The 19,103-nt window shown below is 34.1% G+C and overlaps 2 protein-coding genes across 2 annotated transcripts; both read left to right on the top strand.

The window, feature by feature from the left end:
* The first annotated feature begins 565 nt into the window (after nucleotides 1–565).
* Nucleotides 566–1,540, top strand: LOC122510092. The gene is made up of 2 exons (XM_043624504.1): nucleotides 566–1,087; nucleotides 1,262–1,540. Exons 1-2 carry the CDS (start codon nucleotides 566–568, stop codon nucleotides 1,538–1,540), a joined length of 801 nt encoding a protein of 266 aa, XP_043480439.1.
* Nucleotides 1,541–3,338: 1,798 nt separating this feature from the next.
* LOC122510091 (ribonuclease H-like) lies at nucleotides 3,339–3,893 on the top strand. Its single transcript, XM_043624502.1, has one exon. The coding sequence runs from the start codon at nucleotides 3,339–3,341 to the stop codon at nucleotides 3,891–3,893; it is 555 nt and encodes a 184-aa protein (XP_043480437.1).
* The last annotated feature ends 15,210 nt before the right edge of the window (nucleotides 3,894–19,103 follow it).

Raw genomic sequence — 19,103 nt, 5'->3', positions numbered from 1 at the left:
CTGTAAGGAGCCAATCGAAAGGTGGCCGCGTTTTGAGGCTTCCTTCTGCAGAGGAGGAGTCTTTATTTTCATGGCTTCCAATTCGGAGGCTAAGGAATGGCTGACAAAATGTGTGGCCGACCATGAGCCCTGAAAGGGAGCGAGGTTGAAAACTGGTGGAGTTGAGATGCTCCAAAGAATGGTAAAGGCTACTGCGTGGTTCTCGGGAGAAACGGCGGACGCGCGGACGGTCTTGCGACATTTGGAGGCTTTCAACCCTACGTTGAAGACATCGACTTGGCGTTTGCTGAATGTTGATGGGTCTCAGGTGGCGAACAGGGGTGACAAGAGTTTTCTTCTTGTCGCTAAAGTCCTTGAAAGTCAGGCAAGGGCTATAGAGGCTCTCGAATTTAAGCCTCACTATCACTTCGGGCGGATAACCTTTAAGGTAACTGTCCCTGATCGTGACGGCACAAGCAATGTAGAGGAGGGAGAAGAGCAAACATAATTCACTGTTTGCAAGCTCTCCGCCATTCAGATTAACTTGCATCATAGCAAAGGCGCCTCATCAGTACTGATGAGGAGCATGGCTAAGTTGCACACAGGCATCTCACTAATCCAAGAACCATGGTTAGTAAGAGGTGTCATTAGGGGGCTTGGTGGGGCTGGTCTAGTTTGTTACAGGGACTGCAGAGCTGCCAATACCAGGGCGTGCATTCTTACTAAGGGTGTCAACGCAACTCCACTTTTGGATCTGTGTTCAGGGGACCTAATGGTGGTAGTAACTAACCTGGAGGGTATAGATAAGACGGTCGTAGGATCGGCATATTTTCCATATGATAATAAAATTAATCCGCCAATTGAAGTTCGCAGGTTGGTGGACTACTGTATGGAAAAGGGACTTCCTCTGCTGCTGGGCTGCGATGCAAACTCACAACATACGGTGTGGAGGAGCTTAAAGCACAACCAGAGAGGACAGAAGCTATTGGAATATCTAATTGGAACGGATCTAGATATTCTCAACACGGGTTCGACCCCGACTTTTAGCAATGCGATTAGGCAGGAAGTGATTGATATCACTCTCTGCTCCAAAAGCATTGGAAATAAGGTAAGTAGATGGAAAGTTTCTAATGAACCTTCTCTTTCTGATCATTCACAGATAGTCTTCGAGGTGGAGTCTGCGGTTTGACCCGAAACTAAGTGGATTCGTAATCCCAGAAGGACGGATTGGGCTAGTTATATCTCAGAACTTCAAAGGACACTTTCTGGTTTACCGGGTAAGATAAGAGATTATCAGACCCTATATGAGGCTGCGAATGATTTTATAAAGGCTATTAAGGCAGCTTATGAAAGTAGCTGCAAACCGACAAAAGCATTCTCGGGAAAAGAGGTGTGCTGGTGGAACCAGAGATTAGAACATCTCAGGAGAAAAACCAGGATACTCTTTAAGCGTGCCAAGAAAAGGCGCACGACTAATGGTTGGTCTGATTTTACGAAAATGAGAGACGACTATAGAAATGAAGTAAGGAAAGCAAAACAAGACAGTTGGAATGCTTTCTGATCTAGCATCGAAAAAAGGAAAGAGGCGGCCAGATTGGATAAGCTGCTCGCTAAGAACCCTGATGCAATTCTGGGCACTTTAATGTTGCCGGACGGGACTTTCTCTGAGTCGGACGATGAGACCTTGGCTTGTCTGGTCCAGGAACACTTCCCGGGCTTTTCGAGGTCTGGAGAGGGCGGATCCGATCCTGGGCCGCCAATAAACCTTTCGCAGGCTGATTACCGGTCGCGGAGGCAGTTGGCTAACAGGATTGTGACTGCTGAGAGGATCAGATGGGCCACGGAATCTTTCAGCCCTTACAAGTCTCCGGGTCCTGATGGCGTCTACCCTGTCCTCTTGCAAAGAGCGATAGATGAGGCTGTTGGACCATTGGTAAGGCTTGCTAGGGCGAGTCTGACTTTGGGATATGTCCCGATAGCGTGGAGGGGTACAAAAGTTGTATTCATACCTAAAGCGGGCAAGAACGGTTATACCTCACCGAAGGATTTTCGTCCTATTAGCCTTACATCCTTTATTCTAAAATTAGTTGAAAGGTTGGTGGATAGATATATTCGCAGTGAGATTTTGGAGCGGTTCCCGCTACAAAAGGATCAATATGCGTATAGAGCGGGATGCTCTACGGAAACAGCTCTGGCTAGAGCAGTAGACCTAATTGATGGGCAACTGCAGAATCAGGGCTTTGCTGTAGGTGTTTTTATGGACATAGAAGGAGCTTTTAGTCAGGCCTCTCCGGAATCCATAAAAAGAGCTATGACAGCTTTTAATATTCCTACAGGAGTGGTTGATTGGACCTGTCATATGTTAAAAACAGGAACCTCTTATCAACTAAAGGAGACTCAGTCCTGAAAGGGACAGTCAACTCTGGATGCTCCCAAGGAGGTGTTCTTTCACCCTTGCTCTGGTCCTTGGTGGTGGATGAACTACTGAGAATTCTGACCGAAGCAGGATACCATGTAATTGGTTATGCGGACGACATTTTGTTAATCGTTCGCGGTCCCCACCTCGAAGTTATACTCGAAGTGGCCCAAAAGGCGTTAAACCAGGTAGATAAATGGTGTGAGAAGGTTGGTTTATCTGTAAATCCGGGGAAAACGGAAGCGGTTATCTTTACCAGACGGTACAAGTGGAAAGCCTCGTTCTCACTTACGCTGTCTGGAAAAGAGATCAAATACACAAAGCAGGCAAAATATCTAGGAGTAATCCTGGATAGTAAACTGCTTTGGAAAAAGCACTTGGAAGAGAAGTGCAGGAAACTTACAGCTGCTCTGTGGCAATGTAGAAGGGCCATAGGTAGTAGCTGGGGTCTCAAGCCGGATACACTTTTGTGGATCTATGAAGCAATTCTGCTCCCTAGGCTGACCTATACTTGTGTGGTCTGGTGGAGTAGAGTTGAGTTAAAAACAGCACAAACAGAATTGGAAAGGGTAAGGGGGATGGTACTTAGGGGCTGTCCATAAATTACGTAAGACATTTTGTTGAAAAATTTGACCCCCCCTCCCCCCTCGTAAGATTTTTTTTACATACATTAGCGCCATTTTTTCTATTGTTCGTAAGATCTTGCTGACCCCCCCCCTAAATGTCTTACGTAATTTATGGACGGCCCCTTAGGGGCATAACGGGGGCGGTGCGTACAACTCCTACTGCTGCCCTTGGTGCCCTCTTGGGGCTAGAACCCTTACACCTTACAATTAAAGCAGCGGCGGTTAAGGCTGCCCTGCGGTTGAGTGGTCCTGTGGGCTGCAGGGAGGTGGGCAGATGGCGTCCCCCAAAGAAATTGGTAAGAATCCCTTTTCTAAGTATGATTAGGGACAGAACTGTCCCTTTGTACCTCTTCGACAAAAAGTATAGGATAAATATACCTAGTAGAGAAGATTGGATAAATGGACTGACAAGTATTCCAGCTGACTGTGAAGTCTGGTACACAGATGGATCAAAAGGCGGGAATGGAGTTGGTGCAGGAATCTATCATGTAACCTCCCAAGCGGGACACTCCTTTAAGTTAGGGACCACTGTTACTGTGTTACAAGCCGAAATTGTGGCAATATTTTATGGTACTGTTGAAGCCTTGAAAAATTGTCACAACAAAGATATTTTTATCCTTTCGGATAGCAAGGCGGTTATTTTCTCCTTGAAACGATACGTATCAACATCACGGCTGGTCGGTGATTGTCATGAAGCACTCAACAAACTAGCTGAAACGAACCGTGTTACCCTCCTCTGGATCCCTAGTCACAGTGGATTCGCGGGAAACGATAGGGCGGATGAGCTAGCCAAAGAAGGGGCTAGAAAACAACTTATTGGACCTGAACCTCCCATTGGTGTTTCCAACAAATGCCTGACACTGGAAATTTAGCAGTGGATAGCTGTGGAACACCAAAGGGAATGGCAGGTAACTAAGGGCTGTAGACAAGCCAAGGTACTCATGGGAAGTAGTATTAACCCTATAAGGAAAGCGGAATTCCGCAAATTAAATAGAAAAGAGGCAAAGATCATAACAGGGCTATTAACTGGCCATGGTGATCTGCGCTATCATAGGCACAAAATGGGGATCCTAGACGACCCGAAGTGCCATAGGTGTGGAGAGGAATATGAAACCCCGATACACATTTTGTGTCACTGCCCTGCACTTGTGAAGGAGCCGGAACACATTACGGGCTACTTCTTTCTGGAGGAGACCGTTATTGCTACCAGAAACCTGGCCGAAGTCCTCCTGTTGTGGAAAAGACTTCGGATATAGGGGTGGTTATGGGGAACGTAAAGGGATTACCCAAGCGTTAGTGGCTTTGACCTGCAAGGTCCTAGGTCCACAACCCTCTTCTTAATAATAATAACCTTTAATGTAATAGAAAACAAGTGAGAAATAAAATTCCAAATTATTTCAAAAAAGGTGCTGGAAAATTATTTTAAAAACTCTTTCTTGTTTGAAAGTGAAAAATAAAAGCTTCTATAATTAAGTTTACATCATGGCTGACAAAGTAAGTTAATTCATTTCGCTATATCATGATCATGAACTTCGCAAAAATTGTTAAATCAGATTTTAAAAAATACAAAAGACTTTAAACATATAATACTTACGAAAGATTATAGCCAAACAATATTATTGTAAAAAATACGCTTCTTGAAAAAGTGTCATCGCTGGAAGACTTGCAAATTGGAATGATAAATATTGTAACTTTCAGTCTTCGTGAAAGATCTTGGATAGGTCTATGTAAAAATGGATATTTCATTCCAAAACCTTACAATCATAGTAACAAATGTAAAGATTGACAAAGAATCTTAAAAAGATATATATATATATATATATATATATATATATAAACACGTTTTCAAATTAATTCCTTTTTTATACTTATTTTATTATAATTATTTTTTCATTACAAAACAGTAACATGCTTTCTTTTACTTTTTAATCTAAAAAATTTAATATTAGTAATGTTGATAATGTGTTACTTAATTCAAATTCGAAGACAATTCGCGCCAATTTTCAAACATCCGGGTTCCGGAAACCCTTGATCAATCACCGTTTAAGGCATATTAACGCAACTCTCCCTTGAGGATCTCTACACGTCATGGTGCAGGTGGGCTCAAACTTCGATGACGTGTATAGACGCAAGCAGATTTTTGGCTACAAAAACACACAGATTTGTCCACAAATTTATACTCGGGGGTTTTCGGGATCGCTTATTACGAATCCGTTTTCAGATTTTGAAAATTCAAAATGGCGGATCTAATATGGCGGAAGACATTTTTAAAATTTCATCGGATTCACTTGAAACTTGTTACTCAGGGGTTTTCAGGGTCGCTGATTACGAATTCGATATCAGATTTTGAAAATTTAAAATGGCTGATCCAATATGGCGGACATTTTCAAAAATTCATCGGATTCACTTGAAACTTGTTATTCAGGGGTTTTCGGGATCGCTAATTACAAATCTGATATCAGATTTTAAAAATTCAAAATGCCGGATCCAATATAGCGGACGACATTTTCAAAAACTCGTCCGATTTATTTAAAACTCGTTACTTGGGGGATTTCAGGGTCGCTGATTACGAATCCGATTTCAGATTTTAAAAATTCAAAATGGTGGATCCAATATAGCGGAAGACATTTTTACAAACTCGTCCGATTCATTTAAAACTTGTTACTCGGCTGTTTTCGAGGTCGCTGATTATGAATCTAGCATAAGATTTTTAAAATACAATGTAGAGTTTCGAATATGGCTGGCGCTATTTTAAAAAATTTATCAGATTTACATAAAAGTTGTTACTTGGGATTTAATGGTGTCGTAGATTAAAAATGTAATATCGGTTTTGAAGATGGCGGATCCAATATAAGAACAAAAAAAATATAAAAAACAAAATAAATAAAGAAGTGTAAAATACGACCGCATACCTCCACGTGGTAAACTCTGAGGTCCGGTCGTAAGTAACGTAGTATACTTAACAGCTGACTGCGGGGGTAGATTTTGTATTTATTATCATTTTTAAAGTTTTTCGTAATCAGCGAAAACCCTCTAGTAACAAGTTTCAAATGAATCCGTTAAATTTTAGAAAATTTCATTCGCCATATTGGAACCGCTATTTTAAATTTTCAAAATCTGAAATCGGATTCGTAATCAGCGACCCCGAAAACCCCTGAGTAAAAAGTTTTAAGTGAATCCGATGAATTTTAGAAAATTTCGTCAGCTATATTGGATCCGCCATTTTGAATTTTTAGAATCTCAAATCGGTTTCCTAACCAGCGACCCTGAAAATCCCCGAGTAAAAAGGTTCAAGTGAATCCAATGAGTTTTAGAAAATGTTGTCCGCCATATTGGAACCACCATTTTAGATTTTTAAAATCGGATATCGAATTCGTAATCAGCGACCCCGAAAACCCCTAAAACACATGTTTCAAGTGATTTCAGTCGATTTTTAATTTTCATGTCCGCCATATTGGATCCGCCATTTTCAATTTTAAAAATCTGATATCCGATTCGTAATCAGCGACTTCAAATACAATAGTATGCTCGTTTGCGCAAATTTTAGTTTTTTAAAAAGTTGTCGACATTTTGAGCCCACTTATGAGATTTTGGTCTTGACTGCGAAGGGGATAACAAATGGAAAACAACGCATAAGACATAAAGTTTCAAATGCTCACATTTTTATTTTTTTTTCTTTGTTTATAATTATTTGAGGTAAAGCAGTAGTAAGTCCTAATTGATTATAATCAAAAGATTGTATAAGAGTATTTAAAGTTTGCAATGTAAAAAATTTGTTAACGAAAATAAATTCCCATATTATAGATTCCAAGACGTACAGAGAAACACCTTCTAGTAAATCGTGCATAAGATCTACTGATACATTTTCCGTAATATTAAAACCTTTAATATTATGAAAAGTGCATTCTTCTTTTATACCACTTTCAGAAAATGTATTTTTTTAAAATCTTTCTCGTAATTTTCACGTGTTCTTAGAATCTTATCATTTTCTAAAAATAATTTTTTATATTCATCTGGAGAAATTGTGCAAATTCTGCAAAAGTGAGTATTTGTAAAAGATTCAACAAATCCAAAAATACTATTAAGTCCCAAATTATCTCCAAGAATTAAAGTTAGTTGAGATTTTACGCGTTGTAGACTTCCATTGATTTTGATGAGAATCCCTGTAGATTGCAAGAAATTAACTTCTTCAACAATTTTTCTAAAAACCTTGTCATTTGAACTATTTTTTTATCATTAGTGCGTACTAAAAGGGTTTAAAATATTTAATTCAGTCGAGATGAAATGTGAGGAGGAAGACAAGCTATCGACGCATATAAAGCACCAAATTTGTTTTTACCGGCGTGGCTACCTAATGGATTACCCGTTTCTAAGTCATCGTAGAAAAGATAAAGCGGCAAAATAATGCTATCACTAATTTTTAAATATTTCTCTAATCATAAGTCAGCCTGCATAATATTTGTGATAATATTTGATTCTATCTTTAACTTTTCTATGTATGAAGTGATTTGCTTTAACATACAGGGATTTCTAGAAATAATTTTAATGTTTTCCTCAAAGGAACGTGTATTCCGTGTAAATTTTCTGAAACAAGTATCATCTCATTATCTACAAGTCTATCTACAAAATGTCTACCAATAGTAAATTCTTCAAAATCAATTAATAATCCTCTCTGTTTTAATAATTGGAATCGTTTACATTCTGTCGAGACATCATCTAAAATGAAACTGTATGTTTGAAAACATTCTTTTACTTTTAATATTGTTTTATTTTCAACATTGTCGTCTTTAAGAATTGATGAAATATCTTTTAACAAACCGGGTAAAAAAAGCCTGCAATAAAATTTCTCATATAATCAATTACGATCTGAACAATATTTCGTGGAAGTGAAGGATTGCCATATAATCCCAGGATAAATGTTAAAAGAAAATTAATCATTTTGTTATCTATATTTTATTAATAAAAAATCTTGATTTATATAAAAACTTATAATAATAAATAATATTTTTAAAAATATAAAATCAATTTTAATAAAATATAAAAAGTACTTGAATTTGCTTCAATTCACTTAACTTGCTTGTAGCTTTTAAAAAACTATTTTAATTTTTTTAATTCGACTAATAACCTTGTTACAGGTGCACAGCTTTTGATAAGATCAAAACCATAGATTAATTTTCCTACAAGGCCCCAAACAAAATCACAAGCAATAGGCTAATAATAATAATAGCTAATAATAATAATAATAATAGCAATAGATCTAATGCTTTTAAACATTTGTAACAAGCTTCGACAGCTTGGGAAGCATGTACATAAGTATATTTAAGTAGTTATATTATTTATCATTATTTTCATTAAATTTAAATAATTCAAAGAAAGGTTATAAGTATCTTGCACTATAAAAATATTATTTTTTGTTCCATCTATTTTCATGTCATAAAACACATGGACAAATGTCACTCCCGCCATCTGTCGTACAAAACGCGCGGCGACATATCAACAGCGTGTAGGTAACTGTCCTTCACTATTTTCATAGCCGCTATATATACATTATTTATACTATTAAAACATTAACTTTTATTAATTATAACACTTTATAATAATAAAATTACACTTTTTAACTATTTATCTGACATTAAAAAATCATGACAATAACACTTTCTCAATAAATACACACCAATTTATCAATTCACATTCACTTGACATTTCCACATAATTTATCTTTTATTTCACTTATTTTACATTAATTTGTAACAAATAAGGTCATAAACGATTAATAAACACTTTTTATACAAAACCCAATACTTACTTTATCATATTTTTGCATTTAAAACACTTTTTTTGTTAACGTCAACTTTTGACGGATTCTTGACGTTTTCGCGTCAAGAAAGCATCCACCCGTTCCCCCAGGGAATTTTTATGCGTTGATATTTCAGAGTCTAAATTATCTGGATCCTAAAAAAAAGAATAAACCATTAAATATAAAATAATATTATGTATTATATGTTATAAAATACTTAAGTAATGTGCATTTTACATTTAAATCCCGAGTGAAAAAAGTTCCTAAGAATGAGACAGAGTTATTTTCGAGAGTCACTCCAGACAAATTCTAAGAATCTCTGGATTATGCAGGGACTGAAAAAAATTAATACAAAAATTATTTTTTTCTCGCCCGAGACATTCCTAGGAACTTTTTAACATGGGAATTTATTTAACTTACTTTTACATGCAATATGAAATTTTTGGAAATTTCTTTCTTAGAGAAGTGAATTGTAGATTTTTCTTCTTTATAACTTTTTATTACTTTAAGGCAAATCGGTAACAAAAATAACGCTATTACATCATTGTGATTTCCTGAAAAGATATTAAGGATTAGAAAATAAACAAAATTTTTTTGTAATTTAATTTCAAAAATTAAAAAGTTATTACCTTTTTGTAAAGTGTTCTTGTGCAATTGGAAGAAGTGCTTTACTTCTTTAGTTTTGGAATTCTTGAACATAGAAATTAATTTACCGGAATATTTTGACCACGTTGTAGAAAAAGAGAATGTTGATTGTTGAGTGTCATTTAATTCGTCCAATTTTTTATCGAGATCCGATTCGAGCTCATTCATAACAAATTATATATAATAATTATGGAAAGTTACTATTTTTTTAAAAATCACATTAAATATCTTTGCAATATGATAGAATATTTACCAATGTTATTCCCAACGGTGTTTTTAAACACGGAAAACTTCTCAAATATTTCTTTAATACTTCAAATCGTGGATCGTAAACATTTAGTTTTTTCATCCGTTCCTCAAAAGTATTGTTCCATGTTAATATAAATTCTGATTTGGAAAATGTTTCTGCATTCGGATCCGTTATACAGTTAATGTTCTCTTTATCCTCTGTAGTTCAAAGTAATTAATTTAGGAATTAATTATTAAACATGGCAACGAAAACTGAGTTTTCTTAATAATGTAAATTATTTGCTATAGCTTACCTTCAAAACTGCTACTTCTTTCATGTAAGGAACTAGTTCCGTTTAAAAGATTTGCTTCCCTCAATTTTTTTCTTAAGAACTTGTAATGCTCATACAAGCAGCCTCTAGCACCAATTGTTTCTTTATTTGGTCCTCTATTGTATGGAATATAGAAGTAATCTTTATCCTCCGATGGGAACAGATCAATTATTTGATCTCTAAGATCTTCAAACTCCTTAGAGTTAATACAGTAAATAAATAATATTTATTCGTTAAATATATTGATAATTGATATTTTAATTTAAAACAAATACCAAGAAATAAATATATTAATAACAATTATCATTTTTCCGATACTGCATATAAGTTATATTGTTTTCTGTCTACATTTTATTGTACATTACAAAAAATGTTAAATTCAAAAGAAATACATTTTTTGTAATTTTATCGAAAATAATTTTAAATTGTATTTTGATAATTAGTATAATTAAAAAAAATAAATTGTTCTGATATTAATAAAACTGGAAACTTTTATTTCCAAAATACAATAAAATTATACTTACGTGTAACTGTCAGGACGTTCGTTCAATTTATTTGATATTACAATGTTTTTCAGTAAATTATATTCTAACTCTTTATTTTCATTGTATTTACCTAATACAATTCTTCCAAGTAAAGAATTATTCAGAAGATGAAAAACACTATTTTCTCTAAATTGAAATTGCTCTAAAAAAATAAATAAAAATAAATAAACCTAATTCATTAAATACACAGCCACACAAAAAAAATTTATGTTTTGACCTAGAGGTCTCACTATGTGTACTTTATGTTTTTGGGGTCGCTGAATCCGAATCCGAGGTCCATTTAACCCCATCAGATCAGGGTTTTGATATAACCCTAGAAAACCAATATATGGCGGACACCTTTTGAAAAAATTCATCGGATTCGCTTGAAACTCGTTACTCGGGGTTTTAAGGGTCGCCGATTACGAATTTGATGTCAGTTTTCAAAAATTCAAAATCGCGGGTCTAATATGGCGGACACTTTTTGGTAAAATTCATCGGATTCGCTTGAAAATCGTTACTAAGGGGTTTTGGGAGTCGCCGATTATGAATTTAATGTCATTTTTCAAAAATTCAAAATGGCGGATCCAATATGTCGGACACTTTTTGTAAAATTCGTCGGATTTGCTTGAAAATCGTTACTCAAGGGTTTTAGGGGTCGCTGAATCCCAATTTGATGTCAGTTTTCAAAAATTCAAAATAAGGGACAAAATTATTTTAACGGTTTGGATCAAACCCACTCCTGATGGAGGTATGCTTTACTCTATCCCGTGTAGAAGTTCCTATATTATGACTAAAATATGTCAATTTCTACACAGGATATTAACGGAAAATATCGATATTAAATTTTATTTCAACATAAAAACTCTTAAAGAATTTGAAGCTTAAGTTCCATGCAGAGTAATTGGATCTTGCGTGTGTTTGCATCCAGGGCACCTCCACGTGGTGACGGTGGGCAACAAAGATTGTTCGCTATCCGGCTAAGTCCCTGGATAACGGCTTTGATGCCGTCATGGTAGACCCACGTAAGAAACGTGTTACGATGCAGGGACTCGGAACCCCAGTATCGGCGGTTGAGGGTGAGAAAGCAGGCTCTCAGGCGTCGTCATCAAACAACTGCAGCTCTTCATTGGTGAGAAACTTGGCTAATGTAGAGTATACTGCGACAAGACAAAGTAACAATCTATGTCACGACTGCGATAGTAATCGCGATGTGTTTTGTTATATCTGCTGCAAGTACGAAATCAGTTCATTGCGAAAACAAATCAATGATGATGCCAAAGTCACATACAAGGGGATTTTTTATTCAGAAATTGATAAGAATGCATGGACTCCCAATATAATTTGCAATTGTTGTAAATTAATGCTTAACCGTTGGAAGAAAGACAAAAAAGCAATCAAATTTTCCAGTCCAGCAGAATGGAAGAAACCTCTTTGTAAAGAAGATTGCTTTTTTACTCAAATAAAGTTAGTCAGAATTACACTTCTAAAAATAAACACAACATCGTTTATAAAACAGTAACATCAGTAAAGGATCCAATTTTACCCAACAACAAAGAAGAAAAAACTGATTTCGAGAGCATTAACGCAGTGAGAAATGATGAATTTATGAATGTTGATGAATACGAGCCTGAAAGCGACCATGACAATAGCGACTCTGACTATTTTGCAGACACTAAAAAATCAGTCCCGAAGCTAGTTTCACAGCCTGTATTAAATGATCTCATACGCGACTTAGGTTTGCCAAAAGATAGTGCGGAGTTTTTGGCTTCATTTATGAAGCAGCATGATTTCCTAGAACCAAAGACAAGGGTTTTCATATATCGTAATCGAGAATCAGACTTTCGAAAATACTTTTCTAAAGATGATGATCTTGTATTTTGTACTGATATCAATGAACTGATGAATAAAATGAAAAAAAATTGCTACAAAGCAACAGATTGGCGACTTTTCATCGATTCTTCAAAAAAAAGGATTAAGGCAGTATTACTCCATAATACCAATGTTTATGCTCCTATACCTATAGCTCATTCGACTGTAATGAAGGAAAAATATGGAAATACTTCTGAATAAAATTGGTTACGAGCAACACAGGTGGCAGATTTGTGGAGATTTCAAAATCATAACTATGTTACTTAGGCAACAATCTGGATTTACAAAATATCCCTGCTACTTATGTTCATGGGATAGTAGAGCTAGAAAACATCATTACAAGATAAGAGATTGGCCTATGAGAAAGTCCCTCACACCTGGATCGCACAATGTCATTAATGAATCGCTCGTAGATCCATCAAAGGTCCTGCATTCTCCTCTCCACATTAAGTTAGGTCTTATGAAACAGTATGTCAAAGCTCTTGATAAGACAGGTAAATGTTTCGAGTATTTACAGGCGACATTTCCTACAATTTCTGAGGCTAAAATTAAATGAAGGTATCTTTGACGGTCCTCAAATTCGAAAATTGCTTAAGGATAATGTCTTTATTAGTCAGATGAATAATGTGGAGAAAGCAGCTTGGTTGAGTTTTCGAGAGGTTGTAGAAAACTTCTTGGGAAATCGAAAAAGTTCACAATGTAAAGAAATATTGGCCAAGATGATAAATAACTATGAGAAGTTAGGATGCTTGATGAGTTTGAAACTGCATTTCTACACTCTCATCTTGACAAATTTCCGGAAAACGTAGGACACTTCAGCGAAGAACAGGGTGAACGATTCCACCAAGACATTAAAATTGTTGAAACTCGCTATCAGGGAGCGTGGGATGTCAATATGTTGGCAGACTTTTGCTAGATGCTCAAAAGAGAATCACTTGAACAGAACAACATGCGTAAAAGAAATCCTCTCCACAGATCGTTTGAAGAGAAAAGAACACGATATAGTTCAAAAAAAGAAAACCATTAAAATATTATCCGTTTTTAAAGCAGCATTCTTATTATCAATCAGCCCTTTTAAGGGCTATACATGATGTACAAAATCCGATCGAGCAACCTCCCCGCGGTGTACATCAGGTAATGCCAATGCCGACGGTACAAGGATTTAGAAAATTGGTCTTAATTAAATGAATGTAATAATAAAGTCATTTTTTGAGGTTAGAAAAAATTTCTGATTTTAATGGAGTTAAATAGACCTCGAATTCAGGTTCAGCGAACCCTAAAACCCCTGAGTAACGATTTTCAAGCGAATCCGACGAATTTTACAAAAAGTGTCCGACATATTGGATCCGCCATTTTGAATTTTTGAAAACTGACATCAAATTCGTAATCGGCGACCCTTAAAGACCCGAGTAACGAGTTTCAAGCGAATCCGATGAATTTTTTCAAAAGGTGTCCGCCATATATTGGTTTTCTGGGGTTATATCAAAACCCTGATCTGATTAGGTAAAATGGACCTCGGATTCGGATTCAGCGACCCCAAAAACATAAAGTACACATAGTGAGACCTCTGGGCCAGAACACAAATTTTTTTTTGTGGCTGTGATATTATTATGTGTGCCGCACAGTTCATATAAATTATTATACAATAGTGATAATAATATTCTTATAAAACGGTTCTTAAACAATTTTATTATTATACAATAGTGTTTCAATTACACAGCCACACAAAAAAAAAAAGTTTTGATCTGGGGGTCTCACTATGCACGGTGAGCTTGGATGAAATTCAACCCAAAAGTCATGACCCTTTCTGGTTTATTTTTGATATCATTTAAGTGATGTCTAATAATCATTTTAAGATAAAAATTAAAATAATCGTTGGAGGGAAACTCAAATTATATTGATTTTTTAATTTTTTTTCTAGGTTATTGTACATATTTTCTGAAGGATAATGTTTTAAACAATATTTATTGCTTCAAAAGATATCTTTTAACATTAAAAAACATTCTATTTAGTAAAAACAATATTTTAATATTTATAAAGCTAAAAAATTGTCGAAAAAGTCGAAAAAGTGTGAATTTTTTCGTTTTTCTGAAAATTACTCTTTCATAAGTCATTAAACACTACTATTATGCAAATGTAAATTAAGTACATAAAATTTCCTGGAAAACTAAACAAGAAAAACTATTCTATCTATTGTCGTTACAGAAATATGATGATTTAAAGTTCGTTTTTAATGAAAAAGTAATTGAAATTTGTCATTAAGTCCAGTTTCTTTGGTGAAATCTTTTTTTCTGGACCTTACTTGAAAACCATATAATAATAATTATGTTTAAAAAAGTTTAATTTTAAACAATTTTAAATAAATAAACTTTTTATTGAACTAACAGAAATCATGTTCATTTATTTTAGAAAATTCAACGAAATTCCATTAACGATTTTTAATTTAATAGTATATATATTTAATATATTTAATAGTATATTTATTTAATAGTAGTGTTTAATGACTTATAAAAGAGTAATTTTCAGAAAAACGAAAAAATTCACACTTTTTCGACAATTTTTTAGCTTTATAAATATTAAAATATTGTTTTTACTAAATAGAATGTTTTTTAATGTTAAAAGATATCTTTTCAAGCAATAAATATTGTTTAAAACATTATCCTTCAGAAAATATGTACAATAACCTAGAAAAAAAATTAAAAAATCAATATAATTTGAGTTTCCCTCCAACGATTATTTTAATTTTTATCTTAAAATGATTATTAGACATCACTTAAATAATATCAAAAATAAACCAGAAAGGGTCATGACTTTTGGGTTGAATTTCATCCAAGCTCACCGTGTATGTAGACTTTATGTTTTTTGGGTCGCTGAATCCGAATCCGAGGTCCATTTAACCCCATCAGATCAGGATTTTGACATAACCTCAAAAGACCAATATGGCGGACACATTTTTGAAAAGTTCATTGGATTCGCTTCAAATTTGTTACTCGGGAGTTTTTGGGGTCGCTGATTACGAATTTGAAGTCTGATTTCAAAAATTCAAAATGGCGGATCCAATATGGCGGACACGTTTTTGAAAAATTCATCGGATTCGCTTGAAATTCGTTACTCGGGGGTTTTTTGGGGTCGCTGATTACGAATTTGAAGTCAGATTTCAAAAATTCAAAATGGCGCATCCAATATGTATGTGTCAGCCATATTGGATCCGCCATTTTGAATTTTGAAAAACCGACATCAGATTCGTAATCAGCGACCCCAAAAACCCCAGAGTAACGAATTTCAAGCGAATCCGATGAATTTTTCAAAAACGTGTCCGCCATTTTGAATTTTTGAAATCAGACTTCAAATTCGTAATCAGCGACCCCAAAAACCCCCGAGTAACGAATTTGAAGCGAATCCAATGAACTTTTCAAAAATGTGTCCGCCATATTGGTTTTTTGAGGTTATGTCAAAATCCTGATCTGATGAGGTTAAATGGACCTCGGATTCGGATTCAGCGACCCAAAAAACATAAAGTCTACATAGTGAGACCCCCAGATCAGAACTTTTTTTTTTTTTTGTGTGGCTGTGTTATTTTGAGATTATTTGTAAAAAAGTATTTTACCTTCCACAACTGTTTCACTGTTATCATTCATATCAATATTATTAAAATAAAGGTCAAAATTTGTGTCCATCGTTTCCATTTCTTCTAACATTTTCGATTAACATTAAGGGGTTACGCCACCCTGAACGCATGAAAATCGGATGGTTTTTTAGGAATTTTTTTGATAAAACTGTTTCAGGTAGGACTTCTTTACATTTATTGATGCTTTAGTACATATATTGAGCTTTATAAATATTTAAAAAAAAATTGTTTTTAATTAAAAATGGCGGAGATATAACTATTGGCGTGGATCAATTTTTCCGGAGCACTCCTTGATGGTGTACATGATTGGCAGTTCAATTTTTGTCAGAAACAAGTAAAACAATATTTTTCTTAAAAAGTGATAAATTTTGAACAGAGTGACGAAGCCATTTTAAAAAAAAAAAATTTTTACGCAAATGGAAGCACTTCAAAAATTGACATTTTTTTTTTGGCTAAAATTACCGTATAAAAAATTGGATAAAAAATTTTCAAATTATTCAATCAAAAAAATCCCACGTCACTCTGTGGAAAATCTATTTAGGAAGATGTATATTAATTTTCAAGTCAATCGATTGAATAGTTTTTGAGTTATCGTGTACACCGTCTCGAAAATTGTGGTTTCGAGAAAAACGCAAAAGAAGAAAAAAATGAACTTTAGTGTATTATAACTTGAAAATTTTTCAATTTACTATTTAATCAGCAATTCCTGGGCCATAATTTTTTTTTATTTAAGAATGGAAGGGATACAATGAAAAGGACCCTTCCTAAATCATGAAAGGGCCCCCTAGACCATTCGAAAATAGAAAGTCGCTGCTTCCAGCAGCTCTCGGCGCGTCCCCACCGCGCTGACTTCTAATGACCATAACTTTTGTAATTAGTGAGACATTGTCTTCGGCGACATCTCAAAATATTCGTTAGAATATAAACTTTGAAATTAAGCAAAAAAAAAAAATAAATTTTTTTGAAAATTTCAGGGTGGCGTAACCCCTTAAATATCATTCAATGAATAAAATTATGCAGTATTTGAACTTGAATAAAATAAGCAAAAATTTTTTGCATAAAATGTAATTAATTTGAAAATGTATTGCTTATAAAAATGATAAATTTTCATATATTTTAGAATTTTATTTATTACTTTTATTATATTCATTTAATATTTTTTCAATATTTATTAAATAAAGTAATATTTATCTATAAACTGTAATTGTAAAAATATATATGTATACATATATATTATATTTTATTTATTGAAATTGTTTAATAATTTAATTTTTTAATATTTATGACAATAAACTACAAACAAAAGTAAAATTTTTCTGCAATAAATTTTTAAAAATATTACAATATTTCAAAGAATATTATTATAAGAATATAACACTAATTAATTCTTTTAAACAATACACTTGATTTAAATAATTTTAGTTCTTATTTTTACTACTTACTTGTAATAAAATAATTTCTAAACTCCAAAACGAATCTTCCAAGAACACTAAGATACCCGAACACTGCTTTTCTTTTTTGCAGAAACTACGAACTGTCGCGTAAAATTCTAAAAGCTATTCAATTTCCCCTCTTCCTAAATTTTGGGAAATGAGAGTTCTCACTTTTGCGGGGAACTGCTTTACCAACGCTGTGAGACTTGTACATACCTAATCCTAATTGGTCAGACCCCTCAACGAGAGAAACAGTCATCACCACGCTGTTGGTTATGCAGGGACTTTCTTTTTGGTGGTTTTCACGCACGCGTTGGGGAGTCTGAACCCACAAAACTTTTTCAGTGCAAAGGGGAAGAATCATTAACAGATTCCTCCTTTGAATGCACAACCCTTTTTACATTAGGGTTTTATTCAAAGAACATTTTTTTCTTTGTTTCTTCCCGGTTACAATTGGTAGAATATCACAACCTCAGAATGCAAAATTCCATTTTTTATCCATAGTAACATTGGAAGAGTACATAACTCTCCTGATACTAACTATGTTACGTAGTATGTTTGACGCACATACCCGAATTATACCCTTAATAAACCGTTTAGCTGAAAACCAATTCGTGAATCCTCTTTTTCTAAGAAAGGATTCAGGAATAAACATTTTATATCCCCTTTTTTTCAGTGCCTTCGAAGAGACCGAATCATTAGCGCCCTGCATTGAATGTGAATACATTTAATTTTAACCTGATTAATCCCAGTTCTATAAATTAGCTTTTTTCCTTTAATAAATGGGGAAATAAGATCAATCACTAAAATAAGGTCAAACTTCCTTAAATTGTATCCTCTCACTATGCTGTCCATGAAGACAGTAAATGGAGGAGAGCTAAATTGACTGTATAGTTGCAAATAGCATTTATTATTAGGATCTTTTGTGGTTGTTGAGCATCATTAGTGATTCTGTAAACCTCGTGTAAAGCTGCGCTGACGTACCACTCTTTCCATCCGTGGAGATGTTTATAATAATTATTATTATAATAGTGTGTGTATGTTATTATAATTATTATATGAACATAGATCAAATACTAAAATGTGTCAAAAGATAGTTTCATGCTCGATTAATAAATAAAGCTCTCGAAACCAAATTTTGTTTACTTTATTCTTGTGTCTTAAAAAAATTAATGAAGAACAGTTTCAAAAGACACCTCAAAGGTTTCACTCCCCCCTAACAGTGTTTTCTGAACACTGTTGTAACTACAAATTCTATGTTTAAAACAAGTTCATGTGTGAAGTCATGGAAGCGTGTTTCAAAACAATGAGAATCGTGTTTATGCAGGATAAAACTATTTTCAAACATTTATGAAACCTACATTTGTTGATTACATTTTCAATGAGGGAAAATCATGTTCATATTATTAAATATCCAGGTTAGCTTTTAAATCTAGACATTATATACATTCTTACAAGAGAATATGTAATATTTTAAATAGAAATAAAAATACAAACGTTTCTTGGAAGTTTTCCTGAAATAATAATGTACAGAAGAAAATTTAAAAATTTATTATTAATGTATTAATTTATTATTAAATTAATTATTTATTTTTAAATGTGTCTTTGTTGACAAATTAAGAT

The sequence above is a fragment of the Leptopilina heterotoma genome, unplaced genomic scaffold (assembly GCF_015476425.1).
Source record: "Leptopilina heterotoma isolate Lh14 unplaced genomic scaffold, ASM1547642v1 Lhet_66, whole genome shotgun sequence".
NCBI classification, from domain to species: Eukaryota; Metazoa; Arthropoda; class Insecta; order Hymenoptera; family Figitidae; genus Leptopilina; species Leptopilina heterotoma.
Note: the sequence above shows the minus strand (reverse complement) of the source record. Positions and strands in the feature narration are given on the sequence as shown.

Coding starts and splice junctions, on each gene's coding strand:
- LOC122510092 (XM_043624504.1), top strand. CDS start 566: ATGGCTAAGTTGCACACAGGCATCTCACTAATCCAAGAACCATGGTTA. Junction 1,088..1,261: donor CCAAAAGCATTGGAAATAAG/GTAAGTAGATGG, acceptor TTACCGGGTAAG/ATAAGAGATTATCAGACCCT.
- LOC122510091 (XM_043624502.1), top strand. CDS start 3,339: ATGATTAGGGACAGAACTGTCCCTTTGTACCTCTTCGACAAAAAGTAT.